The 12,933-nt window shown below is 28.0% G+C and overlaps 1 protein-coding gene across 1 annotated transcript; it reads right to left on the bottom strand.

Moving 5' to 3' along the window:
- Positions 1–3,994: 3,994 nt before the first annotated feature.
- LOC117928306 (transcription factor TCP19-like) lies at positions 3,995–4,387 on the bottom strand. Its single transcript, XM_034848210.1, has one exon. It carries the CDS (start codon positions 4,385–4,387, stop codon positions 3,995–3,997), a length of 393 nt encoding a protein of 130 aa, XP_034704101.1.
- Between the last annotated feature and the right edge of the window lie 8,546 nt (positions 4,388–12,933).

The raw sequence follows: 12,933 nt of genomic DNA on the forward strand, positions 1-12,933 counted from the left end.
ATTTTACTTCACTTCCCCTTAAACTTCCAAGGCTTGGATTTCCCAATATTAATTCTTTTTACACTTTTTAATTGTTTGGTTGTTTAGTTTATAAGGTATTGAATTGGCATTCAATGAAATAAACATGGATAATATTGTCCTATATATTGGAACAGTTGTCAATATCTTGGTGAATGAAGACAATTATTAATTGATACATCATATCATAAAAATAAGTTAACATGTAGCTATCACCAACGTAATTAATTATTTCCTTAAGAGAGTTAGCACAAATAATTCATCTTGAAATATGGTATTAGATGAACGAGTTAGCAAAACAAACTTCTAGTGGGATTGTGTAAGGCAAAATGTTATTTCCTTCTTATTTTATTCATGTTGACTTTTTAGACAACATTGAATATGTAGTATCTAAATCCTATTAAATAGTGTGATAGAGTAATGCATTAAGGCATCAAGTTAATTTATTTTTCTTTAGATTATAGGAATATGCTAAATTTCTAGCTTGGCCGCCAATTTTTTTTTTTAAATTAAAAAATTTATGTATTAGTTTACCTATCAAAATGTTGTCTAGGATATATGTATAAATTTAGGATGTTTGAAATTGGTGGTAGTCATAAATTTCCCAAATTTGTATATCATGTGGATATATCTTTAATTGAGTTCGTTATGCTTTTAAAATATTAAATTTGCATTTACTTTCATTTGTGGAGTTGTTTTCTAAATTATTGTTTATCCTACTATGTTATTTTTTTTCAATTTATATTTTGTAGATTCAACATCCAAAAGTCAGTTGCGGTTTTATATGGTTCTTCATCATGCACTTTTCACCAAAATGATGTAAAATTAAATATGGTAAAGCACTATGAACAACTCAAAGCTTAAGAAGATTTTGTAAAAGTATGTCGACTTATTTAAGAAAATTCCTATTGAGCTATGTAATCATATTTAGTGTATAATTATGGGATACTAAAAGCAAAATACCATAATTGGTATATTTTTTGTAATGATTTAATTAAGTTTTTACTAATGACTTAATTCTTTCTTTATTTTGTATGAAAATTACATGAGAAATTATAATAGCATCAAATATTTTTCAAATATTAAAATGATTGCATTACATATGATGATGCTTCTTTAAAGCATCAAGGTAGAGTAGGAGCTTTTAAAAGTGTCATTATTTAAATGTTGAGAAATAAAAGATGACACTTATTTTGAGTGTCAAGGTTTAGGTTGGTGGATAATGACCCTTCTTTTGAGTGTTAAGTTTATTACTATTTATATAATGACACTTTGTTGAGTGTCAAGATTGATTTGAAAGATTTTCAAGCATCTAATGACACTCAAAAAGGCACCAAGGCATTTAAATGATGATGCTTTTGAGCATCAAGGTTGATAGTAAAAAAAGATGATGCTTCCTAGAAGTGTTAACAAAAGAAGAAATATACTATGATAATCTAGAAGACAATGCTTTAAAGAAGCATCATCTTATACCTTTCTTGATGCTTGAAAGGAGTCATCTTTCCAATTTTTCTTGTACTAATAGAAGTTTGAATATTAACTAGACCTTGAATGAGAATTTGGTTGAAGCTCATTCATGAAGATATATGTACCACATAAGGTTCTCATTTAAAAGAGAAAAAAATTGCATTGTAATACATGTAAGGTAATACTTGCTTTTAGAGGATTTAGCACCATGATTCATGTGATTCAAACTCTTTTACTTGGGTACATATAAGGATATAATATTTAAAGAGAAAAAAAAATTGGTTATATATTAACCTTATATTAATACATATTAAGATATATGAACCAAGTGGATAGTCATGTGTATATCCTTATGACCAATTATCAAAAAAATTAAATTTTAAATAACTTCCTACTACCTATTATTTTTCTTGATATTATGGTTATATGGAGTAGATTCAACTTCTTTTTGTCTTCTTTGATAGAAAGAATATCCCAATAGAAAATCAAAAGGATAAAGGGTCTCTAGTTTACAAGAAAGTATGTGGTTTTATCCATCTTTATATGGATACAAGGTCCTGGAAAAACTAGTTAAAATTGTTCTAGATAATATATATATATATATATATATATATATATATATATATATATATATATTAGAGATGGTAGATTATTTTATAACAAAAGTTCTTTGTCAAATTTGATTGATATAATTGGATGTATGATTTATGGCTTTCATTTATGTTTTTGTGTTTCTAAAAATTTGTTCTTGGAGGACACTATCTTGCCAAGAAAGTACTAATCAAACAACATTCCAACACACTAGTTACACTCAATCACCAAAGATCATGTTCCCATTTCTAAAGTCTTCAAATAACAATACTTGGTTCATGGAATAAAGGCTTCAAGATGGGTGGTGTTTGTCTATTCTAATATTATATTATTTGGAATTTGAACCTGGAAATATCCTCTATTGAGGACCGGTTTCCAAACCCATTACTATTCCTTCTTTATAAATATTCAATCCACCAAAGGTTCCTTCATTTTAATTAATGCCTTAATAATTTTTAATGATAATCTATATCTCCTGGCTTGAATTCAATAAAAGTTACAACCACACACTTGCAACATCAGAACACAAATTATTTGTTTTTTTTGAAATATTTTTCTTATTTCATTTTTTCTTATTTTCTACTATTTTTATATGTTATTAAAAAAAAATTAAAACAATAAAGTTTATTTGAAAGTTGTTTTTTATGCATTGTTGGAAATTTTAATTCTTTTAATCATTGAAGTTTTATAATTTTTAAGATCTTTTTAAGGTTTCCTTTTTCTTCCTTTCTTGTTTACCATTTTGGTTTCCATTATTAATTGATAATAAAGCTGATAACATTTTTCTTATACCAGCTAAATTGTTTTTTTTTTTTTCGTTTAATTCTTGGAGTGATTTTTTAATACCAAAACATTTTCTATTCACTATTTCTAGGAGGCCATTACTTTTTCTAATGTTAGAATTAATGTAAGATTTTTATTAGATATTTGCTTGTTTTACAATGTGTCAAAAATATCAATTTGGGTCTCTATATATTATACAATGTCATATTTGTTGCATATGATTTTTGGTAAATCTAAATCAAGTTTCTCAAATTTTTTTATTTCCTAATTTCCTATTTGATATTCATTTTTTTTTTTAACAATTTTCTTTGCAAAACAATTAAATAAAAGTTTTTTTTATATTAAAAAAAATGAAGGAAAGCTATTTCAGATGAAAAAAAAAAGTGGTTTATACTCATTGCATCAAACATGTTTTCACATTTGAACTAAAAGTTAGATCATGTTTTCAAACAAACTCAAACTGTTAAATATGATTTAAAGTAACAAAAAAACAAAATAAAAACTAATGGCTTATTCATTGCACCAAATAGATCATTTGCATTTTAAGAAAATTTTCATTATATAAACAAAATAGTGCTTTCAAATCCAAGCCACATTCAGAATATGTGAATTATAATACTGATTTATTGAACAAAATAAATAAATTTGTCTAATGAAATATTCACTACATCAAATGGATTATTTGCATTTTAAGAAAAATTGCATTACACAAATATAATTATGGTTTCAATTGAAGCCGCATTAATAATATGCGACTTTTAATGCCGATTTATTAAAAAAAAAAAAATTGTGGCAAATTGCACAATAAGCATAAATCAATTTCCAACAATGTTCATCTAATAATTTAGATAAATTTGAATGCAAAAGAAAATTAATAGTGGAAATATATAGAACTATGCTAATTAAAAAGCGAACATTAATACAATCCAATAGTATAAAAGAACAAAAGGGCATCAAGGCATAATAAGATTCATGAAAAATCATTCAATTGAAACTAATTAATCTAAATCATTTTCTTTGAGTAGACGCTTCTACTAAGCCTTTTTGTGGGACAACAGTTTCCTTTAAAACAAATATCACCCACCAAGAACACAAAACTAACACCAAAAGTAGTTATTATCTTTTGTATTCTCACCTAGTTCTTCTTCTCCCTTGTACTGGTGGCTTTGATGATTGCTGGTTCGACATTCTCCAAAAGCCAACAGATGGTTTGGCCAGCCCACTTGTAGTTGAGTCGTCGTGTGAGCTCAAAGAGTTCATTTGCACATGCATTTGGTAGTCGAATGCTTCGCCCACGTCCTTCCACCTTCACATGTCGATCTGTTGGTTTTTTTGTGGTTGAAACCCTAGGTTTTAGTTTTGTCGCCTTTCTCAAGACCTTTGATTCTTGTTTTGCTCCTAATGGTGCTGCTGGAAGCTCTTCAATTGCATGAATTTTTGTGTTAGTTGGAGTTCCTTCTTCGGTCATAATTTGCGATGGCATACACTTCTCTAGAAGTTGTTCCACAGTAGGAACATCTTCATCCATATCATATAAAAACTCATGAATCATCATTAAGAAAATCAAAAAGAAAAGTTCTTAGCCAATGAAAGACTAAAGATAAAAAATTTAGAGAAAGAGGTATTGAAATTTTTTATGTAAAACAAGAGTACTAGTCAAAAAAGAAAGAAAACAATAAGCATAGAAATGAATCTAGTTATCTTTATTAGCACATCTAACTCTATATAAATAAGAGAAAGTAGAGAAAGACAACCATATAAATTTAGTAAACATGATTAAAGTTGAATGGATTAAAATGTTAAAAAATCATTTGGTCATTTTAAAGGAGACTAAAATTCTTTTAGTACATCAAAATACTATATTTAATTAAAAAGGATTTGAAAGATAGGGATAACACTTATACCATTAATGACATGCATATATGGTTATTCGATAAAGGATACGTAAAAGAGATTAGTTTTAACATTTATACTTTAATTTTTTTTTTAAATATTTTTAGTTGTTTGTTAGTGATATATAGCATAGTAACTCCAAGATTTAATTATGATATTAATTATATGAATAAATTCTTACTAATAACACTTTATGACGACAATGTTTCACTACATATGTAACTGGCAATAATATGAATAAAGTTTTATTTAACTAGTAAAATAATTAAGATTTTATTGGGTAGTAAAATTAATTTTTATGTTCAAATTATTTGTGATGAAATGAGTCAAACTATTTTCAATTCAAATTGCTAAAAAAGTATAGAAGCGAGTACTCTCTTCATTAGCTTGCACTTAAATCTACAAAATCATTAAATATAAATATAATATGTTATACAATAATTAATTATTATCACTTTTATATATTAAATATTTTAAATAAACCATTTGTGTACCATATTTTTAATATTGAATATTATTATTATCACTTTTGAATATTATAAATATATCATAATAAATGTTGTAGAAATGATGACAATGGATATATTGCGTATGAAGCTTCAATGCTAAGTTGAATCACGCATTGCTCTTAACTCTTAAAGTCAACAATAGGGAATTTTTTATTTATTTTAAATTTAAAATTTTAAGTAAGTTGCATTAAGATATTTAAGAATTTATAGAAACAATAATAATTTAAAAAATAAATAATTTTTGAGGTAATGAAAAGCGAAGACCTATTAAAGTATAGTAGGCTTTGTTGCTACTATAGGTACCATATATATGCCCTAAGTAGTTGCTTCAAACCCATGTATTTCCAACTATGTTCTAAACTAATTTCAAATGTCAATAAATAGACCCTTTCCAACACTAATGCCTTAATCTTCTACAACAGTGAAGCCCACTGTTGCTCTTCTTTCTAGCAACACCATTCTTTGTTCTCATTCTTGTCACATGAGACTACTCTTCACCATTTGTTTTGGAGCTATTGCAAAAGCTTGATATCAACTACTTTAATTATCAAAAATAGGGCAGCATCCTTGCTTTCCTTATTTGTTAGCATTGTTATCTAAATTTTGAATTTGAATTTATGCTTCGATGAAAAGTTTTAAAACATCAAGGGAAAGATTTTATTTTATTTTGACTTGATTATAGAATAAAATACGTATATGGTAGCTTAATCAAAGTTGAATAATCTCAATATGGTTTTTGAGATTTGGTGAAGAATTAGGAATATTTGATTATATCCTTTCCATAAATAGTTGAGATTTAAAATTTTAAATTTCAGATAAGCTTCTTTTTTAACAAGGATTTCTTAAAATTTTAATTTTAATTTTTTTTGGAAATAATTATGTAATCCATTTCCATGTGAAACTAGTATTGAAGGATTAATTAGTTTCCAATTTCAACTTAATATTAAAATGTTAAAATATTTTCAAATTTCTATGGAAGGAAATTATGCAATTCGTTCTTCATGGAACTAAGGTTGCTAAATTAATGCACTTTACATGTAAGCATGGGATGTGGATTCTATCCAAAGTTTGACTTTCCTAAGAATATAGGGTTCTTAAAAAGGCAAGTGGGAGTAATATTTTCTCAAGTTGACCAATCCAAGACAATATAAAGAAGGTTTCCATAACTAGAAGTTCTATGGAATAAAATCAAAGAAGCTTTCAATTTTGTAAAAATCAAAGGAAGAGGATTTTGCAAACTCATGGTCTCCATTACCAAGTTCATTTTGATGATAGCTTCACACTATCCTAAAGATGAGCAAAGCATGGAATCATAAAACTCAAGGTTTACCATGATAGATTAAATATGGTTTTAGTAAGAATGGTCAATATCTTAAAGATGGAATACTCCACTTAGTGACATTGATGTTGATGATAATGGTTCTATACTTGACTTAAAGATGATATAATAACTATCTAAAGTAATTTCTTTTATTATGATTTAAGTAACCAAAGAAATGATATATACTTCAATAATATTTTGTGGTTGAACAAGGATAGAAGATTGATTAAGCAAGTTCCTTTCCTAGTAATAAAATCTATACTTGACTAAACTACACTAGCATTTTTATGATAATAGGATATTGATACATATTTTGATATAGTTTTGAAAGCAATATGTTTTAATAATTATGTTAAATTGTGCTATTACTAATGTTTATAATAATGTGTATATTATTTATTTTGTTTCAAGGAAAATGTCTTCTTATAGTCCATCGGATGTTATTTCACTCAAAAATAAGTTAATTGGAACAAATTGTATGGATTGGAAACAAAATCTAGACATTGTCTTAACTATTAAGCAATTTATATTGGATTACACTTGAACTTGCTCCTAAGGCTCCTACTAATGACTTCTCATAAGAAAAGAAGGATCTATATTAGAAGTATAATAAAGATGATGACATGACTAAGTACCATATCATGGGGTCACTCAACAACATGTCATAAAAACAATACTTATCTTGTGCTACTTCATATCACATATTGTACAATTTGTAAGAGATATTTGGAGAAAAGTAATCAATGATCTACTAGACAAACAACCTTTTGAGACTATCATGAATACTAACATGGTTGAGAAAACTCCTATAACAGAGCACATAATTTAGATGATCAAGCCCTTCAACAAGATGGAGATCCTTGAAGTTGAGATTGATGGTGAAATAAAGGTAGATATGATTCTTAGACTATAGTGAACTCCTTTAGGTAGTTTAAGTTGAACTATACCATAAACAAAATGATTTTGACCTTGCTTAAACTAATGAAGGAAGTACTCTATGTTAGAATATGTGCCCATAAACAAATGAGATTTATTTATTTATTTATTTTGCTGATTATTAATATTTTTTTTTTAAGGAATTATTTCAATATTATTGTTGCATGCATGTTATAGATGCTTTATAAATATCGAAAACCCTAGATTATTTAATTGTAACTTTAAATATTGTATATAAGTGTTATATACAGGAGGATAATATTTAAAGTAAAATAATCTAATATGTTCATAATTAAAAATTAAAGTTGGGATCTTTAATTTAAAATTACTAGCGCGGTTCATTACATTCTGAATGAAATGATCTTATCCGGATTGTTAATAATGAGATTATTGGAATGAAAGCGCTTTATATAATTTGATTATATAGAACTGGAACACGATTAATTATGAATCTCTGATAAATTCCGTTATAATATAGAGCATTCAATATTAATCAATGATGGTCATATATGCATTGATCTTAATTCTGAGTGATTAATAGACTCCTATTTATTGTATTGTATTTTTTGACATACCGGGTAATGACACAAATACATAGTGTCAAATTCTTGGTGTATTGGAAGTATAATAAAATAAATAGCCGGGAATATTAATATACAAGATGAAATCCATTCCTTCGTTAAGAAGTTAGATGGACGGTTCCCATAAGTATTGGTTTGGGCCTTGAATGATAAGAGCGCTCAATTTATGATTAGACCATAAATATATTATTCATTAGAGAACCAATGACACTTAAGGAGAAAGATATAATTAAAGAGGTTAATGGAAAAACCTAGCTTTAATTATGAACCGTTTATGGAGAATTGACTCATATGTAGTGACTATATCAATGGGCAATTCAAATCCTTTGAATATATTTAATTTTATAATTTTAAGAGTGCAATTCCAAATTTTTAGTGGAGTAATTTTGGAATTAATAATTTTGATTTTTTAATTAAGTTGTTAATTAATTGTCAAAATTATTGGAGCTTAAAATTATAATGTCCATAGTTCCTCTCAACAGCTCCATTAAAATTATATGAACATTTTTTTTTTATGTTGGGTTGATTTTATTAGTTTGGAATTTTGAATTCTAAATTAATTTCACACAATCTTGATTTGATTTATTTATTTTATAATTTGATTATTTAAAATATTTTTTGATACAATGTGGTGAAGACCACACTTACTTGTATTCCCTAAGAAACACTTTTTAAGTGGGGATCATGGGGAGAGATATTCTCTCCCATGTTTTTCAAAATTCAAAGAAACACTTTTTAAGTGGGGATCATGGGGAGAGATATTCTCTCCCATGTTTTTCAAAATTCAAAATATGTCAGTTAATTTTTTTCTTTGTGGTATTAAAAAGTTTTTTTTTCTCAATGTTTTTCGGATGATGGGATGAGAATACAAGTTTTCTAGATATTAAGTTGTGTGATATAAAAAACCCAAGTGATATAAAAAAAAAAAAAAAAAGGAAGACGCCCACTCGTTTTGAGTTCATCATTATTTGGAGAAACGTTAGAGAAAGATCCATGGTGCTTTAGAGGATTTGGAATTCTAAGATCCTTTTGGTGGAGTTCAAATTTATCAGCCTAATCACAAGGTACAATTCTAAATTACCTATATTTGTTATTTCATTAAATTAATACAAGTATTGATCATTGAGAAAAAATTTTGAGAAAATTTTTCTGGCTTCCGTTTTTCTTTTATTTATCTGGTTTCAAAACCAACACTCTAGGTGACTAAGAGGATTCTCAAGGAAGAATAAGGTAAAGTCTACCAAATATCAAGAGCAAGGAAAGGAAGAGACAAGGGATCAAGGGTAGATGTTTCCTCTGTGGTAAGAAGGGTCACTAGAAAAATGAATGTCAAGAGTATTTGAAGTATAAACTATTAGCCACTTGTCATTAAATCATATTTATTAGTGGATTCTACTATATCTTGGTGTGTAGATTGTGAGGCCACTAACCATATTTGTCATTCTTTACAAGAGTTCTAAAAATCAGAAAAGACTTGAGTGATGAGGAGACATAGTCGGTGATTGATTTCCACCTTTTTATTGTTTTTTCATTATTTTCTTAATTATGTAGAATTTTAATTTTAGTTTAATGTTAAAAACAATGTCAAATATTGTCACTACATATTTTCTTCCTTTCTCTATTTGTATTTTTCAACTGTAATTTATAATTTTTATTTTTAAAATTTAATTTATCTGTCTATATATAGATTATTCTTCTCTATATTTTCATTATTTTCAAATGAAAAACCACTTTATCACAATTGTGTTTTGGAGGATTAAGAACTCAATTTGATAGATCCTTGCAATTGGAGCATGGTTACTTTCTCTCTCAATAGCTATGTTTTGCTCCATAAGATGTTCTAATCAGTTTATATTTTTCTTATTCCAAATAGATAATTGATAAAGGAATATAAACAAAAAAAATTAATTTACCTATCATTCAATTTATAATATCTATAAAAATAATAATTCAATTTATAATTAGAACTCAATTCTTGGTTGAGAATTAATTTTCCAATCATGAGTTACAACTCTATGTCCTTTTTTTTTTCCTTTTAAAATTTGAAATTTTGAGTTTTACAATTTTGGAATTTTTTTTTATTCATTTTCATTCCCTAAGCTATTATTGTTTGTTTGTTTGTATGTAAACTATAAAATATAAGTTTGAAGATAGTGGAACTAATCATGGTTGATAGACTAATTACATGTATAATGTTTTGAAAGTTAAATTTAACATGATACTCTTAATCTATACCTTAAATTGGTAATTTATAATTTTCTTGAGGTCAATAAATTTGTTGCAATTGTACTTAAATGTTTTTCATTACTTTTATTATTTATTGACTCTTGCAAATTATGAATAAAATACAATTTTGAGGTCCCTTTCAATACATTTTTTGGGTATTGCTCTTAGTATATAAATTACATATGCTAAGGGGTTTAGCCTTTATCTGGTTGGATCTTTTTCTGTAATAAATAAAATGAAACTTTAAACTTAATGCTTTATAAATTCCAAGATCTTAACTATCATGATTTTCACAAACATAAATAACATACCTGAATCCATAGCAATCTCTTTCAATTAATTCTTGATCTGAAAAAAATGTGAATTCTCCAGGATATAGGTTTCTCTCTCTTAGCCCTTTTTCTTAAAAATGAAAATTACATACCACACATGAAAGATGGAAACCGTGTAATGTTACTTAAATGGGTAGAGAGAGGACCCATTTCCTTTTTTATAACTGCCGACAATTTAGTAACCGCTACTCCACTTCCCATCAAAGTCAGGAGTAAAAAAAATTGGAAACTACTTCTCTAATTGTATAACCAAAATTTTAGAGATTAGATTAGATAACTCCATTTAAATAAAAGACTAAAGCCATACACGTGTCATGTGGGACATTTAAAAGAAAAATATCTAACATTCTCCCACTTGTCCCATATGACTAACTTTATTTTAGCCCCAATGAAGTCAACATTATGCGCATAAAAAACTAATCCATTTCTAACTCAAATTGGTCATCATAAATACTATGGTCAAATGAATCACTAGTATGAGTCATGGCAGTTGTACATCAATGAGGCGACATAGTCCCTTCCATGTACTACAACACTAGCAATCCAATCAACCATGGCTCATAAATGAGAAGTATCCAAAATTGGTCCAACAAAAAATGTCTTTGTAAAAGACTTCCTGTTATCATTTATCCAATCTCATAGATGTACGTACAAAATGGAAAACAGGAAAAATTAGAAACATGATTAATGAGATCTCAAAATGTCTAATAACATAAACAAACATTTGCAATCCAAACATAATAGGCATCAAAGGTTACAATCAAGACCCATTCTTTTAACATGTTCTTTAAATGTCTTCGGTGGTAACCCTTTAGTTAGTGGATCTGCAACCATGAGCTCAGTATTAATATGTTCAATAGACACCCGTTATTTATGAACTTCCTCCTTAACGGCAAAATACTTTAACTCCAAGTGTTTAGCACCATTAGAGTATTTGTCGTTCTTGGAGAAAAATACAACTACAAAATTATCACAATAAATCTTCAACGACTTCTCAATAGTGTCGACAATAGCAAGCCCTAAGATAAAATTTCGCAGCCATAAACCATGAACCGTGGCCTCAAAGCATGCCACAAATTCAGCTTCCATTGTGGATGCAGCAAAAATAGTTTGTTTAGCACTTTTCCATGAAATTGCTGCCCCAGCCAATAGATATACATAACCAAAAGTTGATTTTCTACTATCAACACATCCAGCAAAGTCTGAATCTGTGTAGCCAATCACCTCCAAATTATCAAACCTCTTAAAAGTAAGCATATAATCTTTTGTTCCCCTCAAGTACCTCATCACTTTCTTCGCAGCTTTCCAATGATCCATTCTAGGATTACTTTGGTATCTGCCCAACATACCAACTGCAAAAATGATGTCTAACCTGGTGCAAGTTTGTGCATACATCAAACTTCCTACAGCAGAAGCATAAGGAACTCTTTCCATCTGTTTATGTTCCCATTCATTTTTTGGACATTGCATGAGACTAAATTTATCCCCTTTCTGAATTGAGGCTATACTAGCTGAGCAATTCTCCAAACCAAATCTCTCTAAGTTTGTTTCAATATATTGGTTTTGAGATAACCCCAACAAACCACATGAGCGATCATGGAATATTTCTATTCCAATCACATAAGTTGCCTCACCTATATCTTTCATTTCAAAATTCTCAGAGAGGAATTTCTTGGTTGTGTGCAATAAACCAAGATCACTACTGGCAAGCAAAATATCATCAACATATAAAATCAGAAATATAAACTTGCTCCCACTAATCTTCAGGTATATAAACCGATCAACGGTGTTTTCCTTAAATCCGAAGGAAGTAATAGTATCATTGAATTTAAGATACCATTGTCTAGAAGCTTGTTTAAGTTCATATATTGACTTATTTAATTTACAAACCATCTGTTCTTTTCCCTTTATGGAGAAACCTTCAGGTTGATCCATATAAACCTTTTCTTCTAAACTCCCATTAAGAAAAGCAGTTTTCACATCCATTTGGTGTAGCTCTAAATCAAAATGAGCAACTAAAGCCATAATGATTCTAAGTGAGTCTTTCTTGGATACAGGAGAAAAGGTCTCCTTATAATCAATACCCTCTTTCTGAGTGAAACCTTTGGCCACAAGTCTGGCTTTATGTCGTTCGATATTGCCTTTTGAGTTGCGTTTAGTCTTAAAGACCCATTTACAACCAACTGCTTTATATCCTTCAGGCAATTCGACAAGTTTCCAGACTTTGTTTTGATCCATTGATTTCAACTCATCATTCATGGCATCAATCCATTTAT

This window comes from Vitis riparia, chromosome 13, assembly GCF_004353265.1.
Source record: "Vitis riparia cultivar Riparia Gloire de Montpellier isolate 1030 chromosome 13, EGFV_Vit.rip_1.0, whole genome shotgun sequence".
Classification (NCBI taxonomy): Eukaryota; Viridiplantae; Streptophyta; class Magnoliopsida; order Vitales; family Vitaceae; genus Vitis; species Vitis riparia.